Genomic DNA, 27,571 nt, shown 5'->3' with positions numbered 1-27,571 from the left:
TATGGGAGAGTTTTGACCACCGGATTCTTTGGAAGAGTTATACAAAGTGGAAAAGGTTTTAATTGGAGCAAAAAATTTTTAAGGCCAGAGGAATTTGAAAGTCTCCAAAGGGAAAGCAAATATAGTTTTGGTGGGTTAATGGTTTGACTCCTACTAATAAATTATAACCAAGGTAACGGACTCAGTTTGGCATATCGTCAGCAGGACACCAAGGATCACACTCCTGTTTGGATTTCCTGGACTAGATTTTGTGTCCTATTTCTGTGAATGTTTATTTCTGTGAATGTCCACACAAATAGGATTGGACATAAAATCCTAAACAATATTTAATGCTCTGTATGCTATTGACTCCCAATTCATGGACTGAAAATATCTCCTTCACTCAGGGGCCATAAAAATGGCAGAAATGAGTGCAACCCTCTTAGACACGGGTTATCCCCCTCCACCTTCTGTGTAACACGGACACACACACACACACACACACAGACACACACACAGACACACACACACACACACACACAGACACACACACAGACAGACACACACACACACAGACACACACACACACAGACACACACACAAACACCCACACAATAACACAATAATGAAAATCTGGGCTCATTAAAGCCTCTTCCGCTTATTAAAGGTTTTTGCACAGTGAAGGCCTCATTTGAAAAGGACAGCCATCCATCAGGAGGCCGGGTGGGGTGGGGTGGGGGATTCCTTCCTTCCCCTCATCTCAAAGAGCGCCTTAATATGTCACCTAACTTACCTAAATGTACCATCTAGTGCCAAAAAAGCAGCGAGTAATGATCCATCACAGTTAGATGAGGCATTCATTAATGAACACATAAAACATGTATTCCTATTATAACTATTTTTAGCGATGCTGACTAAGTAAAGTTTCTTTAATTGTTACCGCAATGTGACTGAAATTGGTTGATGGCTTAATCATCTATTCGAATGTGGGTATTTGAGGCAGTGAAACTGGTCAACTGCCACACTGGGAGCATAGATATTTGCATAAACAGACAGTTGGTGTTTCTGCTTCCCAATATAGATTAGCTCTGTCACCAGATGTTCACTGTGTTCCCAGAGGTTTGGAGGTAGCAAAGATCAAGGGAATGTTAAGTGTACACTGCACATTGCTGAAAACCACCGCAAAAATGTTTAATGCAAAATAACAGATTAGGGTTTTCAAACTATAATTATTAAATTAATCAACTAATAGAGTTATGGTTTTCCCTGTGCCTGTGTCCTGCCTCCATCTGATATACCACAGCTTCTCACTTAAAGGGGAACAGCCCCTTAAACTTTGATTCCAAATACAGACAATTCAGCAATATTACTTGGTTATCACTGTATTAACTGTTAAAAGCAAGGTTTTCACTGGCCAGTTAGATTATAGCTGAAGTCACCTCAGCAGGCAACGGTACATCGTAGTGGTATCATAGTATCATAGTATCATAGTATCATTGTATCATAGTATCATAGTATCATAGTATCATAGTTACCAGTAGTTTGGGTACTTACCCAGAAGACTATTTACGTTAGGTGATTTGCATTGGCAACACATGCTTCAGTGGTCTGAGAGCGTTTATAGCCCTGTGAACTTAACGCGTTACAACACAGAGTTGATGTTTATGACAGCAGAACCAACAACAATCATGGCTTCTATCACATTGTTCGTCTGGATATTTTCCTTTGTCATTCAAGGTGAGGTATTAATAAATATCAAATTCCTATAATCTAATACTCATTTCTAGAAAGCACTTACCAATATTTACAAGCAATTTAGATAAACTTGAAAAGGGGGTATTGATATGGTTGAATGCTTACTGTATATTTGTTTTTGTTTTCCCATCCCACACAGAATCCAGAAGACAGCACACTCTAACTCAGACTCCTGTAGTGGAAACTGTTCTCGTAGGAAAGACAGTCTCTGTAAAATGCAAAGCCAGCAGTGATGTGTATCCAGACTGTAACAAGTCAGGTAAACCATGTTTAGCCTGGTATCAACAGAAACCTGGAGAAACACCTAAAGCACTGGTTTACCATGGAAGACAAAGCTACTCCTGGACTCCATCTAGATTCAGTGGTAGTGGATCTGGGAGTGACTTTACTCTGACCATCAGTGGAGTCCAGCCTGAAGATACAGGAGATTACTACTGTCAAAGTGTACATAGTGGTGATGTGTTCACACAGTGACACAGAGCTGTACAAAAACCTCCCTTACACAAACTGCACAGTGAATATGGCCACAGAACCTACTGCAGGTGTTACACTTGAAAAGGCGGAAATGACTCAGTGTGTACTGAAGCTGAACCAGCTATTTTTCATCACTGAAATACATTATATCAAATTGAATCATTATACCCAAAGGTTCATTCCTGCATCTCCTGTTGTCCAGAAATTAGTCAATTTCCAACAGGTATATGACCCCATTCTCCAAATGGGATACCAGAGCCCATTCAGCACTTTAATTTGAGGCTTATCTTTAGAGCTTTCATCAAATTCCTTGGTTTATTTTCCATAGCCACCACTGTATCAATAATATTCACACATTGATAAAAAATACCGGTCAGAAGAAGACCGGTCACCCCTCTGAGCCTGGTTTCTCTCTAGGTTTCTTCCTAAATTTCGGCATTCTTTGGGAGTTTTTCCTAGCCACTGATATTCAGCACTACTGTTGTTTGCTCCTTGGGGTTTAAGGCTGGGTTTTTTGTAAAAGCACTTTGTGACAACTGCTGACGTAAAAAGGGCTTTATAAATACATTTGATTGATTGATTTGATGGATAAAGAGCAGTACAAAAACCTCCCTCACTCAGGAGCACAGTGACTGCATTTCTTCATTGACCTACTGCATGTGCTCAGGCGGATAAAAACAGAACACTGGTAATAAGAAATCCACTTTGAATGTGCATTATTATCAGCACTACTCAGATATATTATATATCACATATTCCTCCTCCTCCATCCCATCATTATCATTAACTGTGTCATCAGAGCTAGTCCATACACAAAAAAAGGTGACAGTACATAATCAACCCCGTAAATCAAAACCCAATACGTATATTGAAAGTATTAATACAATTATATTTTAAAATGTAATAACTTTAAAGTGGATGTTTGGATGTGCCTTTTTCCTAAATTAAATTGTCATATTTGCCATTGACCACAACTATGCAAACCTCCAGCGGGAACAGTACAGGTGCACAGAGACCCAAGCTCCTTACCACAGGACCACAAGCACTGCACACTGAACACAATATAACACCAACATCTAGTTAGGTTTACTGAAAGAGGCAAGTACATTTTGTTCCAAAGGGATATGCTTATTTTAATCTATCAAAGTAAACATGCCTTCATCAGAGTAATACAACAGAACAAATGAAATCTCACTAACAAATCTTCTCCTGCAAAAGGATTGATTAAAGCAAAGCCCCTGTGTTGGTCTACGTGTCAGAGATAAAAAGACATTTCTCATTGCAGAACATGAAGCCGACGAACCAGCAGCTCTCCACATGCGTGTGTGTTACTGAGGGGTTCCTACCCAGAACACTCAGCCCTGCTCAGGGTCTTGATGACCGGAGCCTCAGACTTCCGCTGGGCCTCACAGGTCACCTCTCCAGACCTGGTCCACTCCTGGGCAGTGAGGGTCAGGGTGCTGCTCCAGCTGTACAGCCCATCCTTCTCCAGGACTCCACGACTGGACTCTTGCTTCTTGTTGAGTCCATCCACCTTCCAATTTATGGTCCAGTCAGAAGGGAACCCCTTGTTGGCCAGACATGTTACTGTAGCCGTTGTTGTACTGGCCAGCTCATCCTTAGAGGGGGGTAGGATGGTCAGGGAGGGGGCCCTGTTACCTGGAACAAAGAGAAAATATCAGCTAACAGCATGAAGTTAAAAAGACACATAAAGTAAGTTTATCTTCAGCAAACTGTGCATCAAAAGACCTTTATGAAAGCCATTCTTATAATGGATATCGACAATAAATGGGTCCAGGTTGTGATGAAAACACAAAACAAGCCCAGTATACAAAGTAGATGTGCATAGAATTATTTTGCCTCTTACTGAATGTCCTGCAGATATTTTAAGAATGTATCTGATTAAAATAATGTACAGTATTTGCCAATTTCAAAAGGGTTGGACAAAATTATAACTAAAACCTTTTCACAATAATACATTGAATGCAATTAAAAACATATTACGAGTCTGCAATCATTCAAATCTTAAATCAGAATACATCTACATTTCAACATGTTCATTCTACAATATTGGCTTTAAAAGGATGCTTAGGCAAAAGCAATAGGATAAAGATATTATTCAGAAAATCATAAAATAAAAAATGTCTATAATTTGACAGTCAAAGTGTAAAAGGTATTTTAGAAAATAATCAAAAAGATACATTAGCAGTTTTTCACTTACTTCCAACATCAACTCTGGTGCCGCTACCAAAAGTGTACCACAGTGATACAATCCTTATTAGGTCCCATACAAAAACTCCCAGCGATGTGATGCAACAGCTGTGAATATCAAAAATACTGAATCACATCTAAAACACCAAAAAACATCCACAAAGAACAGAAATACTGCTTGCAGAAAACACACATATACAGTATATAGATTTTCATTTTGTATATTTTATCATTACGTATTTATGTAGCATGTAACCGCATTTAAAGATTGTATCCAGTGTTGGCGTTCCTCAATATTGTTCATCAGGACATGTTGATTCTGATCCATGTGGTACAGTACTGTCACAAACACCTATATTTAAGATGGTGATTTCAGATTTAACAGCGTTGGAAAACTCACAGAAAAAAATACCAGAGGAATCGTACCTGTTATAGTGCACAAGTGTTCTCTAAAATATACATGTTGATTTGAAGAACTTAGAAGAGAGTTCAAGCACCAGTGAACCGGTTAATTAATAATTATTCAAAATACAATAGTGAGACATTTTTGTAAGAGTTGTGTGTTTTTCCACCCCGAAATGTCTCACTCTTAAAAACCATATATTTCAAACAAATCTGAATGGAAATGAACAACTTTTGATTAATTGTATTTCTGAGAAACAAAGGAGAGTCTTACATGCAGTCTAATGTTTTATGCTTTGGAGTAAGGGAGTCATCACTGTGGGGGCTAATAGATGTCTATAAAGCTAGATTGTGTAAGATGTTGAGTAAGAGCAATAATTCCCAAAATACTACACCATTAAGGTTTTGGCCATTATGCAAATGTGTGAACAGTATTACTGGAATATTTTGTTGTGTTTTTCAATAGAAGAACTACACTGTTTTTCCCCGTGTACGTTTTTATTAAATTCACATCCCGTACAGTAGGTGGCGAAGTACACATACATGAGTGTGATCAACGCTATACCAGAGAAGGGGGGAAAAAACACTTTTATTTTGAAGCTCCGGGTTTTTCTCGTTACTGTGTGAAACCTTTATGGTGCAATACCAAATTGTTAGTTGTCTAGCAACCTGTTTGCAGGAACATTCAGCAAATCATGAATATGGGTCATAAAATACTACATTTAAATGATCTAGCAGTTAGCTAAAATTAACGTTACCAACCATCCTGTTTAGACTTTATTAAGACACCCCGTGCTCAAGTCTGTACAGTTGCTATCTAGCTAACCCACGTAGCGTATCATTGAGGTACATTTAGTGTAGCTGTGGTAGTTTTTATCGCTATCAAAATGGATTCGAATACGGAAGGTTTGTCTCTGCCGTTTTATATCTTTTTTAATCATTAAACCTTACAGCGAAATGCAATGTGGACATAACGTCAGCTAGAAATGTGAGACAATCGTTGGTAACGTAGCTAGCTCAATACTACATCCAGATCCGTGCGCAAACTTTGTAGAAAAAAAATAAGCCAACAACACGGTGTACGACACCATTGTGACATTTAAAGGGCCGATCTCCGATTTTCGTGTCGGAGATATCAATATATATAAATGTCTAAATATTAATTTTGGCATTTCTCATTAATTTATAAAGTTACATACACATGCAGTGTCCATTTTGTTGGAACAGTTATAATACCTACATGTCTCAGAGTCAGTCAGTTTTAGTTCATGCCTATGATTAATAAGTTCCATATCACTTTTTGCAGCTTTAAACGTCAGTGTCTAACGAATTTCACATACACTGTGGATTTAAGTGCAGCTAACAGTAAATATTGCCTTTAATAATTGCAATGCATATAACCCTTCATCAAATGCAATTCCAGCCCTAGTGTACTCAAGTATTAGGGAAGCTACATGTAACTTCAAAAGAGAATTTTTGACACTGATGGTTTTCAGTTACATTAACTAATTATTTCCTTTTCATGAAAGGTGTCAGTCTCCCTCTATCTTTCTTACGTCTCCTGGTACCACCAATACGCTTGATGTCAGCATTCATGTGGCAAGTAGCTCAACAGCGTGATGTGATGCAGTATGGGAAGCTGGTGGAGTTTGTGACTTTGGTGACAGAGATGGTTCCAGAGCTACTGCACTACAGACAGAGGGCCCAACTCATCCTGGGACTGAATGCCAGGGTAAGAGAGGCTGGTTTATTGTCTTTATCATTGTCTAAGACTTTAGTTTTTTCACCCTTGTCTTGAAATTTGTACTGGAACAGTCAATAATCCATTCTTGGCTTTTAAAGTGCCACTGTGTTTCAGTTTGTTCTTGAGTTGTGTTGTGGTACAGAGAACGAAGTTCTCCGCCAAACCATCCAACCCCACTTGGACAGAATCCAGTCTTGTACACTAGAGTCAAAACTCATTGAGGTATGTACAACACACCACAGTTTGTTGCATGTTAAGTCTATATCACAGATTTTGATTTTAGTTACTAGTCCTTCAGACATTTTTGTTGGTGCAATTACATGTTTAGGACAAATACAACGAAGTGGAGGCATCAAAGTCTAACTTTGTGAAGCTGGTCCAGACACTGCTTGAAGATGCAACAAAGAAGAAGTACTTTTTTCAGGTAAGATGTGAGAACTAGAACATCTTACATTTGGGTCTGGGAAGATCCAACAACAAAAAGTGTTGGATATTCCTGAAGTGCAAGCAGACAGGCATGGACCTGCAACTTAATGTAATTCATATGGCAATTATATTTTTGTTTCAAGTTAGGTATTCTTAACGTTGTGTTACTGTTTGAATTCAGTCTTGTAAACGTTCGAGGCAGGAGCCTACACGGTGGCCTTTTGATTCCCTGTTTTACTCTTTGGATACATTAGTCAGCATGGCCTTAGTGGCTATATTTCAATATACATATTTCATCAGTGAAAATCAGCTTGTGGACGGCCACCAACCAGACCTATTCTTCTGGGCATTTGATGCTGCAGTATGGGCAAAGACCATTGATCTATATCTTTCTATATTTTCTCTAAAGGAGGTGTTCCCAGTACAGTACGGCAGTAAGTATGACACATCGTTGCAAATACTGGTTTGGGAGTTTTTTTCTAGACTGGAGGAGCTACTGCCGGTGCCCAGCTTCACACAGGTACTTATGACTACAACTTCATCCTGTCAGGTCCAATCTGAAACCTTTGATTTTAAATGTTAATTAATGCTTGGGAATGAATCTCCCCCCTCGATAATGTGTCCAGTGGGTTATAGGAGCTGATTTCAGATTGCAATGCACTCTGTTTTTTTCTTACTTGGTTTCTTTCACCCATTCAGACATCATCTTGTCTCTGCCTTGCCCCTTCTGACCTATGTGAGTTCTGGGATTCTGTCTCTGACCTTGAGCACCTGAAGATACTCCTGCAGCATCAAAGACACAAAGGACTCCTGAACAGAGGTAGATATCCCTCCAGTTATCTGTTTATTTCTTTACCGCTAGGATGATTATTTTATTTTATACTCTTATCTTATATTTCATACTCTTATTTGGATGTATATGATTGATTTTAATGCAGTTGGCTGTCTTCACCTTTAATGTTGCACAATCTGATGTAGGATTCACCTTTTATGTATTTGCATTCTTTTTCAGATAATTTCTTCTACAACTCTGACACCATCCTGTCTTCTATGACCTTCACTTTCTCAGTAAACTTCGAGGATCAAAAATGTCACAATAATAGGGAGAAAGAACAGACGGATGGAAATGTAATAAATCAGAAGGAAATAAATTACAGTGAAAGCAATGATGCAGATGAGATCCTTTATGCGGAAAGATTTGAGGAGGCTGGTGGAACCATTTCTGCACAGCAGACACCAGGGCCATCACAAGAGACTTGTCCAGTGGTTGTTAATGGTAAGGACATTTGGAGCTGAGTATATCATCATTTCTTCATTCTTTCACATCAGATTTGACCACTCATTAAATTATTAATGTTCATATAATCTTTATATGTTCATCACAGTGGCACTGATTTTACTTCTGTGTACTTTTCATTTGCAGAAAAAGCTATTGAAATGCCCACCCTTGTCTACTCTCAGTCCCCATTCTCCCTCCAGATAGGGATGAATAATCACCAGCACTTCAGGAAGGAACATCTGACAGAGGAGGACAACAGGAGACAGTTATTAGAAGGAGCCAATAATTCACTGCCATCAATTGAAACAGTAAAGAGTTCCTTAGCCAAAGCCACCAAGAAGTATGTCTGCTTTAAATGTGGGAAGGGTTTTAGAAGCCCATCGGACCTGAAACGACATCAAGGTGTTCACACAGGCATGCGGCCGTTTCATTGCAACCAGTGTGAGAAAAGATTCAAATCAAAGGGTAGTCTAAAACAGCACCAACGAGTTCACACAGGAGAAAGGCCATATGTTTGCTCACTTTGTGGCTGTGGGTTTAGGACATCGGACATCTTAAAATCACATGTGCGCATTCATACTGGGGAACGCCCTTATGTGTGTACAGTATGTGGGAAGAGATTCATTCAGCAGCCACTATTAACAAGACACTTCAGGATGCATACTGGAGAAAGACCTTACTTGTGTAGCATATGTGGAAAAACCTTCCCGTGTTCAGGGGAACTGACTGTACACTCAAGAGTCCATACTGGGGAAAGGCCTTATCATTGTGAGCAATGTGAAAAGACTTTTAATAGATTGATGAGCCTGAAAGTGCACCAGAGAAGTCATACAGGCGAACGGCCATATCTATGTAAACACTGCCCCAAATGCTTCTCGACCTCCAAAGGACTAGTGCAACACATAAGAACCCATACTGGAGAGAAACCATACCAGTGTTTTAAGTGCGGCAAAAGATTTTCCGAAAGGGGAAATATGAAAATACATCATCGATCGTGTATACATGAAAAATAGATTTTGATTAAATAGTTTAAGTTTGTAATTTATGTTTCTGTTCTGCGTATTACGCTATATCATCGTTTTGTAAAATGAAACCGTAATGTGCAAAGATTTTTACTTTAGCCTGAAATATATTCCTCTGTTCTGTGCTGACCAGTGAGAAAATTGTGGACAAATACATGAACAATTAAAAAGTTGCTATGGTTATATATTGTTAGCATTGTGAACTTAGCAAAACATCTATTGTGGATGGATCAGCTCTTGGTTCGAATGGTAACGTTCATTAATATTCACGTGGGCTGTAGCAAAAGTTAGCTAAAGTGATCTTTTACTGTGTTGTTTTAAGTCATAGTTTTTTTTTTTTCAAAAGATTTTATATATACACAAACACATACAGTGCTTTTCAAAATTATTCAGACCTTTTTAATTTCTTCACATTTTGTTGTAATTTCAATTGCTATCAATCTACACACAATAGCCTATTATTTAAAAATGAAAAAATTGGGGCAATTAACTGAAAATTATAAACTAAAATACTGTATATCATATACTGTACGTAGGTATTCACAACCTTTGCCATGAGACTCCAAATTGAGCTCAGATGCATCCTTTGATTGGAATAACAATAGAGTAAATAAATGCATAATAAATAAAATAATATAAAGAAGGGCACAACGCTGATAAAAGTGTGGAAAAAATTATAGGGTGTGTCAAAATGTATGTGCTACTCTTGGATGGAGGAAACCGTGACTGATAATAACTGATAAAAGATGGTGCAGCAGTAGTATTTGGAGAGGAACCCAGGTACTAAATCAATATTGTAAGTCTGGATATTTATTTGCATTAACTACCTGGCCATGTTGGTAAATTAAAATTTTGCCCTGCAATTCTATGGATCTGGAAGAGGGTAATTCTTTTCAGAAGCCTTATGTTATGAGCATATCCCAGACAAAAGTATTTATCAAGAAAAATATAACTACTTATGTGCACCATACCAATTTACAGGCTGTTCTGTCAATTGAGTTTGGCAGCAGCAATATGTTGTCAACACAAATTGTCTCAGTGACGTGTTGGGCTACCAGAGCCACCAGAACAGCTTGAATGCACCTTGGCATATAATCTATAAGTCTCTGGACTTATACTGGAGGGATGGAACACCCATCTTCCAAAATGTTGTTTTGATGATGATGGTTTTGGAGAGTGCAGTTTAACACATTGGTTCAATTGGGTTGAGGCTTAGTGATTGAGAAGGTCCTAGCATATGACATACATTGTTTTAATTCTCATCAAAGCATTCAGTGACCCCCCCCCATTCAGTGCCCTGTACATGAAGGCATTGTCATCCAGGAAGAGACCCAGTAATGATAATTCTTTCAAAGTCACTTGGATTCTTTTCTGTTGCAATCTTGATCCAAATTGAGGCCAACTAAGCCTGTTCAACATTTTTATACTTGCCACAGCCAAGATAGGATGCTAATTGCATAATTGTGTCATACAACTGAAGCATCAATGGAATGGAATACAATGGAAACATCTGCATTCATTGTGTTCCTCCACTCATTTATTCATTTTTCCCCTTTAATTTGTCAACCGTCTGTACATCACAATAACTAAGCCTTTGTAAGTGGTTGAATCAAACATTGACATTAATGAATATTATTTTATTATAGTAAAGCTTAGTAAAAAGAAAAAGGTTTAATGGACATAAAGGCGTTATGTCTAGAGCACGCTGAATAGAATAAGCTGTAGGAATTCTGAAGTTGTGCACAGTGCTTTAAATGCACAGTTAAAAGTACATACAGTATTTGCCCTTAACAAAAATTCATAACTGAGAATGTCAACTTTTATTTTGAAGAAATTTTTGGATGCAGACGCTAAAGTAATGTGTTACGGCCTACTTGGTGGCAAAGGTTTCACATCCTCTTTGTTCGTCGGTGGTAACGTTAGCTAGCAATATTTACTTTCTACCATCTCATGCGGCGCTCACTAGCTAAAGTAGCTAAGATACTAATTGGCACATGGGCCATAATGGGTATGTATACGGTGTTAATGGCAAATTCGAGATCGAGAAAAATATAGTGTGTTTATTGGATATCTGTTTAGAGTTAGTATGCTATCAATCCTACTAGCTAGGTAGCTAACTAGCCATTATCAAGGCAGGGTTGTCTTCATTACTGCACCCATTACTATCTACCTATCTAAACGTATTGCAACAGAAACGGAAACGAGCGTTTCTTATTGGATAAGTTCAGTCCTTGTCCATTTCGTTCATGTTCCGTTTTTAGTTTCTTGTCAAGTGAACACAACCCCTGCCGCCAATAAAGTAGCATTAGCTAGATGGCTAGCTACTAGCTAGCTAGTTTACATTTCAGCCAAATCAGCTAGCCAAGCCTTCTAGCTAGCCAACGACATGAACAAGGCCTACTGTACAGTTTTAAGCGAAACAATTTTTTTATACTGTCATCAACTGTTACCTATGCAGTTGTTAACTAGTAAAGAATTTGGGTAATAGTTATCGGTCTTGTGTCTATATGTGCTGACTGTGCAAACTAACATTATTTGTTCGGTCGCCCATAATGGACGATCATGGTTTTCCATACGGTCAATGCATCTCTTTTTTTATTTTTATTTTTATCAACTACCGTAGTTAACACTGCTTATATTGTACTTAGCTATATCTGTAGCTACTATGCAACCGTTGGTAATGTAGTCGGATCTGTTGGTGTTGTCATGTTTTCAGGTAAATGTGTTTCAGCTTGCCATCTAAGTTTTTATTTTTTCCCATTATAGATTCCCCCATTCCACTCTCCTCCCTTCGCCTTTTGGTCCCCCCTCTACGGCTGATGTCTGCATTTATGTGGCAGGTAGCACAACAGAGGGCCATCAAGCATTATGGAAAACTAGAGGAGTTTGTAACTGTGGTAACACAAACTGTCCCAGAACTTATGACTGACAGACAGAGGACCCTCCTTATTTTGGGGCTGAGAGCAAGGGTAAGACATTGCACCTTTTCCCCCATGCAGGATCAGTTTGATGGAAATGGCCTTCTATTTGTGTTCATTGATGTTTTGATGGCATTTTCATTCTACTGGAAAGTATTTTATTTTAATACATTTGAAGGTATAATATAGAAGACGATGTTATAAAACACATAGCAAGTAGGTGGACATTCCAAGCAAATAGGTAGAATGCACAGAATAGTTTTATCCAAATATTTTATTTGCCCTTATTTTTTCTCAAGGTAAACCCTGTCAGCCTCCGAACCCTCCTTTATAGAATAAAGTCTTCTCAACATGCACAGGTATGTGAATTTTATATCACAGTGCAATGTCAAGATTGGTGCTAGATATTTCTGTTGGGTTGTTATGTCATTAAGGCTTAAAATTACTTTTTCCTTTTCTATGTTTTTAACATTGTTTTACAGTCCAATGAAGCAGGCATGGAATCACCCGAAGCTGACTTTGCCAAGCTCACCCAAAGCTTGATTACAGACCCAGTTGAGCGTGAACACTTTGTCCAAGTAAGAAGCTGTTCATGCCCAGCATTACTTAAACCTACCTAATAAAGAATGTATCTGGCCTGACAAGCTACAGTCATGTGAAAATGTAAGTACACCCCCTGTACAGTTGTCTTTTTATTTTACATATTTGGATATATGGATATATAGTCTTCAATTCAACACTATTGACAAACAAAGGTAATTTATCAAATTTCACAAAAAGATTATACAGCAATCATTTATTCATTAAATGTGATCAGAAATGCAATTTCATACTGCAGAAAAAACTGCTTCATATACCTGATGTTGCCCCCTTTGGCTGAAATAACTTTCTGTAACCACTTCCAACAGTCTCAGTCTCTTTCAATGACTAGGAGGTATGTTTGCCCACTCTTCTTTACAGTATTACTTCAACTGTGTCATTTTCAAGGGTTTTCTTTTATACACGGCCTGGTTCAAGTCCCCACACAGCATTTCTATAGAACTGAGATCTGGGCTTTGACTCAGCCATTCCATTGCCTTCCATTTCTTATTTTTGAGCCATTCTGTTGCTTTGTTTGTGTGTTTTGGGTCAGTGTCCTGCTGCAAGATCCATGTTCAGCTTTTTGACAGATGGCTTCACATTCTCCTCAACAAGTCTTTGGTATAATATGGAATTCATGGTTGAGTCAATGATGGCGATTTGGCCAGGGCCTGACCTAACAATAATTCCACTTCCTCTGTGCTTTATGGTTGGAATTATGTTCTTTTTCTTGCCAGACCGTGTAAGCGGAGCCGGCTAAGAAGAGCAAATGTCTCTTACTGAGTGACTGATTGCTTCTTGTTAAATAGCGTAGTGGTTAGAGAAGCAGACTTGTGAACTATAGGTCCGGGGTTCATATCTCCTCGCAGGCGAAGCAAAGTTTTTCAAGGACAATGTTTAGTTTCGCCAAACATGGCTTCTGGCATTGCGGCTAAACAACTCCTCCTTTGACTCTTCTGTCCAGAGAACGTTGTTTCAATAATTTTACCCAGATATTGTCTGGCTTTAATTTTATCCATTTTATATGATGGTAAAGGTAGGGTGTATTAACCTTTTCTGCATAAGAAAATTGAATTGTCTTTATTTTAATTGCATAAATGAACATAAATTCAAAATGTGTGATTTGTTAAATTTTTGCTTTTATCTACTAATGTATTTAGGATTTAGCTCATATATCCATGTCCAAATATGTTAAAAGAGAAGTCAACTTTCCAGGGGGTGTACTAACTTACACATGACTGTAGGTTGTCAGGCCTGATACATCCTTTATGGAAGGTGTTGATATTTAGAATTGCATAGCCATCAATGTGAAAAATCTGTAATATTACCTAAATTATTTTCAATGTCAATTGAGATTGCATGTCAAGGTGCTCTGTGCTATGATAAATTCACATTAACTTCTCTTATGGCTGCTCTGGTGTGCATCTTTAATTTGGGCAGTTTTGAGGTTTTGTTAGTGGCTAGTATTGTGTTTGTCATGCATCAGTCTCTTTATGGGGTATGTGAGGCACACACATGGGCTTCACTTTGACATGTTTTGCTAAGAGCAAACAAAATCTAGTTAGCAGGCGCATTTAGCGGTTCTACCTCATTCAACAATCTTGAATGCCACAACACTGATTGATATTTTTTGGATTGTGCTAGCCTGGTTGCCAAGACAGCAGAGGCCGATTTTACCTCCAGGCTAAGGTCCCACAGGGTCTCCCAAACAATGATTAAGTAGACTATTGGTTTCCTTTTTGCATTATCTCACTTCGACCTCATTTTAGGTGGTGTTCCCTGAAGAATTCAGACCAGATTTTGACCAAGTGCTTCAGGAACTCGTCTGTGACTTTCTCACTCGGTTGGAAGAGCTGCTTACACTACCAGACTTCAAACAGGTGTGGGAACCACTTTCAAGATCTCTAGAAAACAGCATTTAAATTAATAAATGTAGTTGCGTTTCAGATCGTTTAAACATTTTTGTGTGTCTATTTCTTCCGTAGACTGCACTCTTGCTGAGTGCTGGCTCCTCTGGCCTGGATGAATGTCTGCAGTCTTTTTCTCACTCAGAGGATCTCCAGTTTCTGCTGCAAAATTACAAACAATGCAGAACATTGTACACAAACAGTAAGTTAATTCAAAGCTGAACATAATTATTGTTATGGTACATAATCTTGTTTTTGTTGATGTATTTACTACATAGAATGATTTAAAGTGGTGCCACAGTATTTGGACGTCCTCTCACCCTGTTCCTTTTAAGGGACGTAAAGTTGTTAGGCTGTAGCCAAATTTTCTTAGCCATCTTTAAATGACTGGACTTCTCCTTTCCAAAGTGACCTGCAATCTGCTAATCAGCTAATTTAAATGTATTCAAAACATTTAAAGATAAAATTAATTGTTTATTTTAACTTGTGTTTTTGTCTGTGCAGTTTCCTCCTCTGACATTCCTCAGGAGTCAGATATTGAATCTGATGCCTTCCCGGATCAGTTAAACCGCACCAATCAGGACACTGGTGTGAGTATGAGGCCTGGTATACAAAACAGAGACTGCCAAAGGATGGAGTTGGCATCACATTTGGTGGAAATGGGGAGCACAAGAGATATCATTGGCTGTGATGAAACCTGTGATGAAGGGAATGAAGATGACATAGATGTTGTGGAGGAGTCGGCACAGAAAAGGTATGTAACCGTCGATGTCTTTATTTCAAAAGGTACAATTGGTAATATGTTTGCCTTTGGACAGCGAATTAAACAACCTGACCACATTACTCTGCAATTTGTATTTATGTTTTGTGCTTTTCACAGGGCTGGGTCTGGGGTTTCTCCTTCCAGTGTCATGCAAGGTGGCGAGACAGGTGAGACGAAATGTTTTTTACAAATGTATTTACCAGTTGGAAAGCCTCCATTGGCCATGTGGTGCAATGCAATGTGAAGGGCTGTATTACATCAGTCATTTCCCTATGAGTTAAATGTGTTTTATTGTGTCTTTCAGACACCGCTGCAGGAGTGTCATTTCAGGTGTTGACTCCACTTTCTTCAGCTTCAAACGAATGCGCCCCGCCTACTTCTGTTTCATCACAGGTGGTTGCCCATCAGTGTCCCCAATGTGGGAAGTGCTTTAATTATCAGTCCCAACTTGTTCAACACCAGCAAATACACTGCGGAGATAATCCATACAAGTGCTCCAACTGCGGGAATAGATTCAAATTCTATACCAGCTTGTCAAATCATAAGAGGATGCAGTGCATTGGCACTGCGTATAGCTGCCCCAAGTGCTGGAGAGAGTTTGGTTCACTGCGTGAGAAATTGAGACACCAGTGTCCACACAATGATGTCATGTACATCTGTCCTCAGAGCGGGAAGAGTTTCAAGACGCCACAGCAACTGCCATTCCAGTGCAATCAGTGCGCAATGTCCTTTTCCGATGGGGATCAGCTGCAGACCCATGAGAAAATTCACGGACTTCCCCAGACGCTTGACTGTCACACTTGTGGAGTAACTTTCAGCAACTTGCCCAGCCTTGTGCAACATGTGGAAGCCCACAAAAGGTCAGATTTGAAGCCATCGTCTCACCTTCCCAGGAAGAAGAAAGGATTGCTGCTTCCAAAAACACACCATTGCCATCAATGTGGGAAGTCGTTTGTAACTAATCGCCGCCTTAAGGATCATGTGCGTACTCATTTGAATTATCGTCCCTTCTCATGCTCCTACTGTGGGAAATGTTTTACCCAGAAGGGGAATCTCAATGTTCACATAAGGATCCACACAGGGGAGAGACCCTATATGTGCTCTGTATGTGGGAAGACCTTTCAGTCTGCAGGGAATCTGCAAGTCCACCAGCGCTTTCACACTGGAGAGAAACCTTACCAATGCAAAGAGTGTGACAAACGTTTTACTAAGTCGAGCCATTTAGTCGTCCACATGCGTGGGCATACTGGAGAGCGTCCCTTCACCTGTCATGAATGTGGGAGGAGTTTCATCCGGAAGACATGCTTAAAGAAACATTTGTTGGTTCATTCAGGGCAAAAGCCATATTCACGTCCTCGTTGTCCGAATAATTCCAAACGCGGTGCGCAACCAAACTATCACATGAAGGACACTACCTCTAATTCCGCCGTGATTGGACATTCGGCTCCTGTGGTGGGACATTCAGGCGCCGTGGTGGGTCATTCGGGCGCCGTGGTGGGACATTCGGGCACCGTGGTGGGACATTCGGGCGCCGTGGTGGGACATTCGGGCGCCGTGGTGGGACATTCGGGCGCCGTTGCTGGACACGTTTCTGGACATGTGGCTGGACACGTGGCTGTACCAGCAATCTATCATGATAGTCTTAACATTAAAATGTTAGCACATGTTGGCATGTCCAGAGGCTATACCATGGAGAGGCTAGGAGGCGGTCCCTCAAATTGTTAGGTGTTGCCCCGCATGTGGACGTTCGTCTGTTTTTAATCTTCTCGTTTAGTTGGGGGTGAAACTGGGAGTATATTTGCTAGCCAACCAATTAATTATGGGGAAAATCAATACTAGATTCTGGGAATTTCAAGTCCTATTAGTCGCACTAACACAGATTTTCAAACATACGCCCTGCATTGAGTTCTTTCAAGAATTTTAATTATAACAGTTATTTACCTATTGTTAGGTTGCGATGGAATGGTCTTCAAAGAAACTTTTCAGACAAATGTGTTGACATTTCTTGATACAGATATGACTGTAAGATCAGGGTTTGGATACTCACTTGTCTTTGTTAATTAGCTTTGAAAGTAACCACCCCTTTTGCTTTACACTTGTTTCATGTCCCTGTATCTTTTGAATGGGTGTGAAATTCCTGTTTGTTGATGAGTTTACTTCTGCCAGTTGCTGTTTGAATTTGTTGCTTTATGGTAAAGAGAACTTGCTATACCTTTTTGCCCATTTGATAACGTTAAAGTTGCCAAACAAAGTTAAACTACAATACTACTTTCACTTGTCACTTGCATTGCATATACATCCTGTCCCAGAACCTTATCAAGTAGCTTACTTTGTTCTGAGTTCTGAGATTAATGGACCAGTTTACAAGCTACTTTATTGTTTCATATGATGTTCCATTTTTTTTCTTAACAAATTTTATTCCTTTACAGGTGTATTTTACACATTTAGAGTTGTTTGCATGTCGCAGTGTTTATGTAATAGGAACAGTAGTGTGGATAGAGATTGAGTTTGTGAAATGCATGTGCAATTGTAATATAAGTACTTACTCTTAAAGTAATAATGGTAATATGAGGTATTTGATAAGCTTTTTCTGGAAGTCTACGGATTCTAGAAAAGTGTATTTTCTGTTATATTTGGGGAGTTGTTATTCTTTGTTACACAATTAAAGGTTTTAATACTTGTTACCTATACTTTCATTTGAGTTGTGTTATTCTTTTGTTACACAAAATCAAAGGTTTTAATAGGTGTTACCTATACTTTCAATTACATTTCAGGCATATACAGTGCATTTGGAAAGTTTTCAGACCCCTTCACTTTTTGCATGTTTTAATGTTACAAAGTTCTCCTAAAATGGAATAAATAGCATTTTCTCATTAAGGTACACACAATACCCATGATGATCAAGCACAAACTGGTTTCTTAAGAATTATTTGTAAGTATCCTGACCCCTAACTCAGTATTTGCTTGATACACCTTTGGCAGCAATTATAGCCTGGAGTTTTGGGTATGACGCTACAAGCTTGGCACATCTCTATTTGGGGAGTTTCTCACAATATTTTCTGTAGATCTGTCAGGTTGTGTGGGGAACATCACAGCCATTTTCAGATCACTCCAGATATGTTAGATTGGGTTCAAGTCATTGCTCTGGCTTGGCCACTCCAGGACATTCACATATTTTTCTTGAAGCCTGCATTGTCTTGGCTTTGTTGTCCTGTTGGAAGGTAAACCTTCACCCAATCAGAGGTCCTAAGCCTTCTGGAGTTGGCTTTCATTAAGGATGTCTGTAATTTTCTCAATTGAGTTTTCCTCTCCTGAATAGTTTCCCAGTCCTTGTGCTAAAGAAATATGCATGCAGATTAGTATTTTCTGGGAACAGCTTCTTTCATCCCACAATACTAATACAGGCCAGGCTTTATGTAGACCTCATGATTTGGTTGACTGATGTTCCAGCTCCTTAAGAGTCACTGCTAGCCTGTTTGTGGCTTCTCTCATCTTATTATTATAACGTTGAGTTTTGAGGGACAGACATTTCTTGGCATTGCTTGGGTAAAGTGATGCATTATCCACTTCCTGATTATTGATTCAATTGTGCTGGGATATCCCAAAAAAAATATTATTTTATACCCTTTTACTAATCTATGCATTTCTTTTAATTTAACTTTAGTATATTTCTGTTTAGACATAATTTTCCACCAGATTCCCAGCGTGGCCAGTGACCCTTTAACAGTGGGGTTTTATCGAAAAGATTGCCAGCAATCTGCTTGAATGCTTTACAGATGGAGGCCAATGGCAAGGTAATTTTGTCTGTGTATGACCAGTTTCTTTTCAAATCTTAGCTGTGGTTTCACTTCAAATCCAATGTACTGGAGTACAGAGCCAAAAACAAGTTTTGTAACTGTCCAAATACCAATGGACTGTGCTGTGTGAATATATAGATATAACATCATTAATCGATCAAATACAGATAATACATATGGTGTCTGCATGTTGACAGTACACGTTAAGCCTTATCCATGATTACTTTTATTCTGAAATCGGGGCTCTGACGCTGAGATATTGCTTGGTGGCAAAGGTTTCACATCCTCTTTTCTGGTGGTAACGTTAGCTAGCTAGATTTACGTTCTACTGTCTCATGCGGCGTTCACTAGCAAAGGTAGCTAAGATACTGATTGGCACATGGGCCATAATGGGTATGTGTACTGTATTAATTGTATTCACTTTCAAGTTAGAAAACAATATTGTGGTTTGCTTGTTAGCTGTCTCTGTTGGGCGTGATAACTAGGTCGCTAGCTAGCAATGATCAGGGTGGTATTCATTAGTGTACACCGTACCTAAACGTTTTGAAACGGAACGTGTAAACTAGCGTTTCTAATTGGTCAAACTGGCACAGTCCCTCGGTTTAGGTCAGGTTTTTCTTCTATTTTCCCTGTTTAATGTCAAGGAAGTCTGTGGCTAGGTAGCCACTGTGCTGTTTCTAGCTAGCTGCAGCAAACCTCTTGTATCGAGCGAACTCCACCATGAGTTGTGTTCTTTACTGGTTAGAAATCGAAGGCTTTTATATATGTTTATTAAGATTGCTATTATTTGATGTTATTGAGTGCCCACATGTGTACATTCTGTGCAATGTCTCATCTGTTGAAAATGTTATGACATTTGTCATAACTTATGACAATGTTATGACTTGCTGAGTACAGTAGCTTGCTATACCGGTAACTTGGCTAAGAAAATAAGCATATCTACTTAAATGTAGTTGCCATATCGCTAACCCATTGTACTGTACATTTTACGTTATAGATTCCCCCATTCCTCTATCCTCCCTTCGCCTTTTGGTTCCCCCTCTACGGCTGATGTCTGCCTTTATGTGGCAGGTATCACAACAGAGGGCCATCAAGCATTATGGAAAACTAGAGGAGTTTGTAACTGTGGTAACACAAACTGTCCCAGAACTTATGACTGACAGACAGAGGACCCTCCTTATTTTGGGGCTGAGAGCAAGGGTAAGACATTGCACCTTTTCCCCCATGCATGATCACTTCAATGGGTGTAGTGCAGGTAATAGTTTTATGCATAGTATAAATGCATCACCACTCCATCACCACTTTCCTTGCAGGTAACTTTGGGGCGATTTTCTGCTGAACACCCAGTCAGCCTACGAACCCTCCTTTATAGAATAAAGTCTTCTCAACTTGCACAGGTTCAGGTTGGTGATTCTAATGCCTTAGTACAATGAGAAAAATGTATTTCCTTTTTAAAGAACCACATTTTTCAACCACTTTAAAAAAGAGAGATTGAAATAGATTTTGTACCCTAAAACAATTTTTTAATATATTTTTTAAATATGTATATGGTTTGGGCATTTTAATTTAGCATGTCAGCCTTTTATTTTGAAATTGACACTCAGCCCTCCATTCTGATAATGCTATCATAAAGTATGTCAGCAGTCAGGTTTTCAAGATGGAGCACTTTAAAGGGGTAATCCACAAATGCCTATGATTTGCATTGTGGAATAACACATTTGTGGGAAAAACACATCTTGTTATTTCTTAGAAACCTAAAATTTGTTGTTGGAAAATGTTGACTATAATGGCAGTGCGGCTTCAAAATACCTCAATGGCAGTGTAGCTACAGAAAGTAACAACACACAATATACCAACCAGCATGTAAAGTAGTTAGACAAGTTGTGAAAACAAACTGCTCTATTAGTTTATGAGTTACATTGTTCTTCTTGGTAGAGTGCGTGTAACAGGAACAGAAGGGTTAAAATTAAAAGGCCACCACAAATTGAGTGCTTCTGTTCCTCACTCAATACTTTCCTTCTCAACTTTTTTGGAAAGGAAAGAAAAAGGTGCAGTGGTCTCTTAATTTTTCCGGGAGCTGTATAAATATTTTTTTCATTATGATAAAAAGTGAACAAATGTAATTATTGATTGCAATGTATATAGCTAATAGGCATTGTTATGCAATTTCATGGATTTCTCATTTGGATCACTAAAGATAAATCGTGGTTAGAAATTATTTTATCCACTGATCGAATATTAGCTTTTGTTTCTGTATTATCATATAATTTAAACATTTCCATTCATTATCATACACATTTTTTTGTATTTTGTCATGAATAACTTTTGTACGATTAGAATTTTCATTTCTTGAAATTATTATAAATCATTATTATTTAATTGATACTATTGTACTCAGGTACAGAAATGACAAGACATTGATATCAACATTGGCTGATTCTGTTCTATAAATATCAGTATTGGTCAAGAATATTCTTATCAGTTCATCACTAATGAAAAGTTACGTTTACCCATGACTTCCCAGTTAACTCTGATTTTGGTTAACACTGTTTTCACTATGTTGGGACTCTGTGTAAAATGGAAATACAAACAGAATGCATTTGCAAATCATTTAAACCCTATATTCTGTAGAAATAATTACAAAGACAACCTATCAAATGTTAAAACTGAAAATGTTTATTGTTCCTTAAAATATGGTGGAACATCTCACAACTAATTAGGTTAGTTAGCAACAGGTCAGTAACATTCTTGGGTATAAAATTAGCATCCCAAAGAGGATGGGTCTGTCAGAAGTGAGGATGGGGAGAGCTGCAACACTCTGTGAAAGATTGCACAGGCAAACAGTACATCAATTTAATAACTTCTCTCAACATTAAATTGTGAAGAGCTTGGGGATCTCATCATTTGTGGTACATAATACCATGAAAAGATTCAAAGAATCCGTAGAAATCTCTGTCCGCAAGGGACAAGGCCAAAAATCTATATTGGATGACCATGATCTTCGGGCCCTCAGACGGCACTACATTAAAAACAGACACAATTCGTTAGGGGACATCACGCCATGGGCTCAGGAACACATCCGAAAACCACTGAGCACAGTATGCCGCAGCATCCACAGATGCAAGTTAAAACTCTACCATGTAAAGAAGAAACCAGATATAAACAACATCCAGAAAAGCAGCTGCCTTTTCTGGGCCCAAGCTCATTTAAGATGGACTGAGGCAAAGTGGAAAACTCTGACAAATCAATTTTTGAAATAATGTTTGGGAGTCATGGACGCTGTGTCCTCCAGGCTTAAAAAGAAAGGAACCATCCGGCTTGTTATCAGCACACCGTTTAAAAGACCGAATCCGTGATGATATGGGAGTGCATTAGTACACATGGCATGGGTGACTTGTGAAGGCACCAATAATGCTGAACAATATATACAGATTTTGGAGCAACATGCTGCCATCCAGCCAATGTGTTTTTCAGGGAAGGCATTGATTATTTCAGCAATACAATGTCAAATCATGTTCTGCACGTATTCCAACAGCATGTCTCTGCAGTAAAAGAGACCGGGTGAAAGGGGGTGGGTGCTAAACTGCCTGCAGTACAGACCTGTCCCCTACTTAAAACATTTGGCGCATTATTCAATGAAAAATATGACAAAGGAGACCCCGAAATGTTGAGCAGCTGAAATCCTATATCAAGCAAGAATGGGAAAACATTTCACTTTCAAAACTACAGCGATTAGTCTCTTCAGTTCACAAACGCTTACAAAGTGTTGTTAAAAGAAGAGGTGACGCAACACAGTAATAAACATGCCCCGTTTTTTAAAGTTGCTGGCATCGTATTCAAAATGGGTCAACAGCAATAACATTTCTCTGGTTCAGCATTTGATATGTTGTCTGTACTATTTTTCTAATTAAATATAGGGTTAAAGGACTTGCACATCCATGTGTGAACATGAAAAGGTTGAGTGATACATGAGGTTTCGAGGGACAGTGCTATGAATAACAAAATACCATGATTCATTCCACTCCAAATGGCGATATCAAACCAGCATAGAGTTCTGCCTTAGTCTGAGGGTGCTGCCCCTTCATTATCCATGCTTATTGCCAACATATCAAAGCAACCTTTTAAAGAATGAAGATGGCCATTAAACCTACTGCTGACCAGGTTAGGGGATTGTCTCTAAGTGTTGAAGTGCAGAGAATTAACCTGTACCTTTTCTTGAAAACTTGACTTCTGAATTGCAAACATTTAGGCGGAAATAGTTATAAAAACAGTAAATAATAAATTGGAATGGTCTTGAGACGTTTGTCATGCCCGTAAACTGCATGTCTAAAAATGTTGTGTTTTAAACATTGTTTTACAGTCCAATGATGCAGGAATGGAATCACCAGAAGCCGACTTTGCCAAGCTCACCCAAAGCTTGATTATAGACCCGGTTGAGCGTGAACACTTCGTTCAGGTAACGGTTTATGTTAAGCTTGTCTTTTAACTGTTTAACCTGAAATTGTTCTCTTGAATTGAGGTTACATAAGATTATGGGCCAAAAATGTAGCATTTGGAAAATGATGTCTTTACCTATAATAAATCATAAGTTAACATTTGCATCCAAGATAGGAGCATTGTGCGTCCCCCAACCATATTAAGTAGGCTGACTTTTTCTTTCTTGCATGATCTCAATTTCCATCTTCCCAGGTGGTGTTCCTTGAGGAATTCCGACCTGATTTTGACAAAGCACTTCAGGAACTCGTCTGTGACTTCCTCACTCGGTTGGAAGAGCTGCTTACACTACCAGACTTTAAGCAGGTGTGGAAACAACTTTCGTAAGATTGTTTTGAGACAACGGCATTCAAAGTTGGGTTTCAGTCGATTTATGTTTTATTTTTTTTTTGTCTATTTTTTCCTAGACTGCTTTGTTGCTGAGTGCTGGCTCCTCTGGCCTGGATGAATGCATGCAATCTTTCTCTCACTCAGAAGATCTCCAGTTTCTGCTGCAGAATTACAAGCAATGCAGAACATTGTACACCAACAGTAAGTTCATCAAAACGACACAAAGCATTTTTTATGCACCCCATTATGCAAGGTTTATTGTTAGGTTTAAAACATTTCCCTTAGTTCCTTTTGAAAGAAAGGGGTAATGGAATTTTAATGGAATAATCAAACAATTAAAATAGCGTCTGATTAAAATGCCAACAATAAAAAAAGTGGAAGAAGAATACAGAACAACCATGCAGACACGGTTTCTTTTTAACATTTGTTTTTGTCTGTATGCAGTTTCCTCCACTGACATTCCTCAGGAATCAGATATTGAATCTGATGCCTTTCCTGATCAGTTAAACCGCACCAATCAGGACACTGGTGTGGGTATGAGGACCTCACATTTAGTGGCGATGGAGAGCACAAGAGATATTATAGGGTGCGATGAAACCTGCGATGAAGGAAATGAAGATGACATAGATGTAGAGGAGGAGTCGGCACAGAAAAGGTATGTCAGAATACATCATGTTTGTGTTTTCAAACAGTGAAACCGCTTTACCATTTGACTAGATAAAAGCCAAGAATTGACCTGTTTGTTTTGTGCGTTTCACAGGGCTGGGTCTGGAGTTTCTCCTGTTAGTGTCATGCCAGGGGGTGACACAGGTGAGACCTCGTAATCTTTTGGAGGCCGATTCCAACATAGTAATATCTGCCTTTCCTAGTAGCTGTTGTTTCGATGTAATTTATACAGTATAGTTGACGCTACCTTGCATGCATTGAATACATTTAATTAACCCGCTGAAAACCTTCCCCCTTGTTGCTGGCCAACATATATTCTAGAGGAGTTTCCATATAATCTTAAGCCATCACTTAAAAAAAAATGTTGTACCGTTTAAATTAAATTTAGTTTTTGGAACTGCTAGAATGATTGGACACTTCTCATATGTTTTTCCACAGTGTACTTTTCTGTTTATATTTCAAAATACTCAAACATATTCTGAAAATGTGCCCGTTCAATTTTTCAACCCATTGTGATGTTGGAAGATAAATGTATATAGAATTAAAATGAAAAAGGGTGAGTAGTGTACCCTGGTCTGTTGCCCCACGATGTCATAGTGGAAAAAAAAGCGTGGGGTAAGGTCCAAAATGGTTTGGTCGGTTTTCTACCCCTCAATGATTAACTGGCCAGTTTTTGTTAAATTCAATATTATGATCAGTATTATCATTATCCTGTTGTGATCCTTAGCCAAAAGACACAGCTTTCACTGTGTTAACAGGATTGCAGATTAAGGTAACCAAACCAAACTAATTACAATAACCAAATTATTGTAATTAGCGTAAATGGCATATATGAAATCTTGTGTTGGACGTTTTGCCTCAGTCAAGAGAATTGGCCCTTTGGAAAGCTTCAGTGTGCAATGGTCAGGGAAACGTCCACAAGTTCAATGTTTTTATTTATTTTTTTTCGCAGACACAGCTGCAGGAATGTCGTTTCAAGTGTTGACTCCCCTCTCTTCAGCTTCAAACGAATGCGCCCCGTCTACTTCTGGTTCATCACAAATGAACATTTTCCATCAGTGTCCCCAATGTGGGAAGTGCTTTAATTATCAGTCCCAACTTGTTCAACACCAGCAAATACACTGCGGAGATAATCCATACAAGTGCTCCAACTGCGGGAATAGATTCAAATTCTATACCAGCTTGTCAAATCATAAGAGGATGCAGTGCATTGGCACTGCCTTCAGCTGCTCTAAGTGCTGGAGAGAGTTCGGTTCGCTACGTGAGAAATTGAGACACCAGTGTCCACACAATGAGGTCATGTACATCTGTCCTCAGAGTGGGAAGAGTTTCAAGTCAGCACCACAATATCCATTCCAGTGCCGCCACTGTGCAAGGAGCTTTCCTGAATCGGGCCAACTGGAAACCCACGAAAAAACCCATGACATTGTACAGACGCTTGACTGTCACAAATGTGGAGTAACCTTTAGCAACCTGCCCAGCCTCGTGAGTCATGTGGAAGCCCACAAAAGGTCAGATCTGAAGCCTTCGTCTCACCTTCCCAAGAAGAAAGGATTGCAGCTTCCCAAAACACACCTTTGCCACCAGTGTGGGAAGTCGTTCGTAACTAATCGCCGCCTTAAGGATCACATGCGTACTCATTTGAATTATCGTCCCTTCTCATGCTCCTACTGTGGAAAGTGTTTTACCCAGAAGGGGAATCTCACTGTGCACATACGTCTCCACACGGGGGAGAGACCCTACATGTGCTCTGTGTGCGGGAAGGCTTTTCCATCAGGAGGAGATCTACAGGTACACCAGCGCTTTCACACTGGGGAGAGACCTTACCAGTGCAAAGAGTGTGACAAACGCTTTTTTAAGTCGAGCCATTTAGTGGTCCACATGCGTGGGCATAGAGGAGAGCGTCCCTACACTTGTCATGAATGTGGGAGGGGTTTCATCCGGAGAACGTGCCTAAAGAAACATTTGTTGGTTCATTCAGGAGAGCGGCCGTATTCGTGTCTTCGTTGTCCGAATACTTATAAGCGCAGTTCGCACCTGAACTATCACATGAAGAAGAATCATTAAACGTTGTAGTGTGATCTGTTATGTAATAAAAGTTTGATCTTTGGTAGAGTTGTTGTATTAGTGGCATTAGTGGAAATGCGGGAGGTACACCTAGCAACAAAATGATCATATCCTCAACTATTTGTTGTTTCACAGCTTCACTAGGAAGTTCAGTGTTTTACAGCCCTGTGAGTTGTCCATGGGAAGGAGAAGCGGTCATGTGTTCTTCAGTTATTTAAAAAAAGATATTACAGAATGATTTGGGCCACCACTGGCTATATCAATGGAAGTGATCTGGGTACTGTTTATAAAGCCATTTGAGCGGATTCCCTGAGTGGATTTGGCTATTACATTTACAAAATAGCAAGGTTGGACCTTTCAATCCCATGTTTAACTAGCAGTGGTTAACATCTGCTGATGTTTATAGCAACTGATGAAACGTGAATTGCAGCTTTTCCTTGCCCATAGACTAATTTCAGTGTGAAGAACTACTGAATCAGCCCTTTAAAGTCACTGAAAACTTAAAAAAGTGGCTTAATGTACATATTGAGGCTTTTTGATCTGTTTAACTATATGAAAATTTGGTGAAACTGTTTTAAATGTTCAGCACCTGGATTAATTTCCATGTTGATATAGTGATTTAGTGTTTTGTCGAATGCAGTATAAATCGACAACATCTACTTTTCTGTAATTGAATTATGCAGTCATATATCAATAAAAATGTCCATCTAAAAATGCCAACCGTTTAAGCCTTTGTTTAAACAGGATTTGGTGATTTA

The 27,571-nt window shown here is 39.0% G+C and overlaps 2 protein-coding genes, 1 long non-coding RNA gene and 1 gene segment (V, D, J or C); 3 read left to right on the top strand and 1 right to left on the bottom strand.

The window, feature by feature from the left end:
- Positions 1–1,528: 1,528 nt before the first annotated feature.
- On the top strand, positions 1,529–3,574 carry LOC109614984. Its single transcript, XR_002196001.2, has 3 exons — positions 1,529–1,716; positions 1,874–1,993; positions 3,494–3,574. It is a non-coding gene; the product is annotated as an uncharacterized LOC109614984 (long non-coding RNA).
- Positions 3,410–4,741, bottom strand: LOC105020415. The segment is given in 3 exon segments: positions 3,410–3,867; positions 4,430–4,527; positions 4,656–4,741. Coding segments are annotated over 3 exon segments (483 nt in total).
- LOC114830122 (zinc finger protein 239-like) lies at positions 4,347–9,475 on the top strand. 6 transcript variants are annotated; one of them, XM_029116896.2, is made up of 8 exons: positions 4,354–5,727; positions 6,351–6,553; positions 6,680–6,787; positions 6,894–6,989; positions 7,401–7,511; positions 7,691–7,811; positions 8,004–8,267; positions 8,453–9,475. In XM_029116896.2, the coding sequence occupies exons 1-8, from the start codon at positions 5,709–5,711 to the stop codon at positions 8,482–8,484; spliced, it is 954 nt and encodes a 317-aa protein (XP_028972729.1). In that variant the 5' UTR covers positions 4,354–5,708; the 3' UTR covers positions 8,485–9,475. The 6 variants fall into 6 exon arrangements, with proteins under 6 accessions (XP_034145846.1, XP_028972729.1, XP_028972726.2 ...); XM_029116893.2 differs by having other exon boundaries at positions 4,362–5,727; positions 8,415–9,475; XM_029116894.2 differs by lacking the exon at positions 4,354–5,727 and having other exon boundaries at positions 6,463–6,553; positions 6,664–6,787; positions 8,415–9,475.
- A 1,693-nt stretch (positions 9,476–11,168) lies between these two features.
- Positions 11,169–26,855, top strand: LOC105020417 (zinc finger protein ZFMSA12A-like). 6 transcript variants are annotated; one of them, XM_029117036.2, is made up of 9 exons: positions 11,169–11,300; positions 20,254–20,456; positions 20,570–20,659; positions 23,617–23,712; positions 23,946–24,056; positions 24,158–24,281; positions 24,525–24,735; positions 24,841–24,890; positions 25,699–26,855. In XM_029117036.2, exons 1-9 carry the CDS (start codon positions 11,243–11,245, stop codon positions 26,811–26,813), a joined length of 2,058 nt encoding a protein of 685 aa, XP_028972869.1. In that variant the 5' UTR covers positions 11,169–11,242; the 3' UTR covers positions 26,814–26,855. The 6 variants fall into 6 exon arrangements, with proteins under 6 accessions (XP_028972869.1, XP_028972867.2, XP_028972868.2 ...); XM_029117034.2 differs by lacking the exons at positions 20,254–20,456; positions 20,570–20,659; positions 23,617–23,712; ... (3 more) ...; positions 24,841–24,890; positions 25,699–26,855 and adding exons at positions 12,059–12,261; positions 12,510–12,569; positions 12,693–12,788; ... (3 more) ...; positions 15,577–15,626; positions 15,764–17,861 and having other exon boundaries at positions 11,170–11,300; XM_029117035.2 differs by lacking the exons at positions 11,169–11,300; positions 20,254–20,456; positions 20,570–20,659; ... (4 more) ...; positions 24,841–24,890; positions 25,699–26,855 and adding exons at positions 11,577–11,773; positions 12,059–12,261; positions 12,510–12,569; ... (4 more) ...; positions 15,577–15,626; positions 15,764–17,861.
- Positions 26,856–27,571: the final 716 nt, after the last annotated feature.

This window comes from Esox lucius, chromosome 23, assembly GCF_011004845.1.
Source record: "Esox lucius isolate fEsoLuc1 chromosome 23, fEsoLuc1.pri, whole genome shotgun sequence".
Taxonomy (NCBI): Eukaryota; Metazoa; Chordata; class Actinopteri; order Esociformes; family Esocidae; genus Esox; species Esox lucius.
The sequence above is the reverse complement of the archived record's forward strand: the minus strand, read 5'-3'. Positions and strand labels throughout refer to the sequence as shown.

What these genes read in the sequence shown, in the direction of transcription:
- LOC114830122 (XM_029116893.2), top strand. An exon ending in TCCTGGGACTGAATGCCAGG is followed by an intron (nt 6,554 to 6,679) that starts GTAAGAGAGGCT and finishes ACTGTGTTTCAG; the next exon opens with TTTGTTCTTGAGTTGTGTTG. An exon ending in CGGTGCCCAGCTTCACACAG is followed by an intron (nt 7,512 to 7,690) that starts GTACTTATGACT and finishes TCACCCATTCAG; the next exon opens with ACATCATCTTGTCTCTGCCT.
- LOC105020417 (XM_029117034.2), top strand. Translation starts at nt 11,243, where the DNA reads ATGCGGCGCTCACTAGCTAAAGTAGCTAAGATACTAATTGGCACATGG. An exon ending in TTTTGGGGCTGAGAGCAAGG is followed by an intron (nt 12,262 to 12,509) that starts GTAAGACATTGC and finishes TTTTTTCTCAAG; the next exon opens with GTAAACCCTGTCAGCCTCCG. An exon ending in GAGGAGTCGGCACAGAAAAG is followed by an intron (nt 15,451 to 15,576) that starts GTATGTAACCGT and finishes TGCTTTTCACAG; the next exon opens with GGCTGGGTCTGGGGTTTCTC.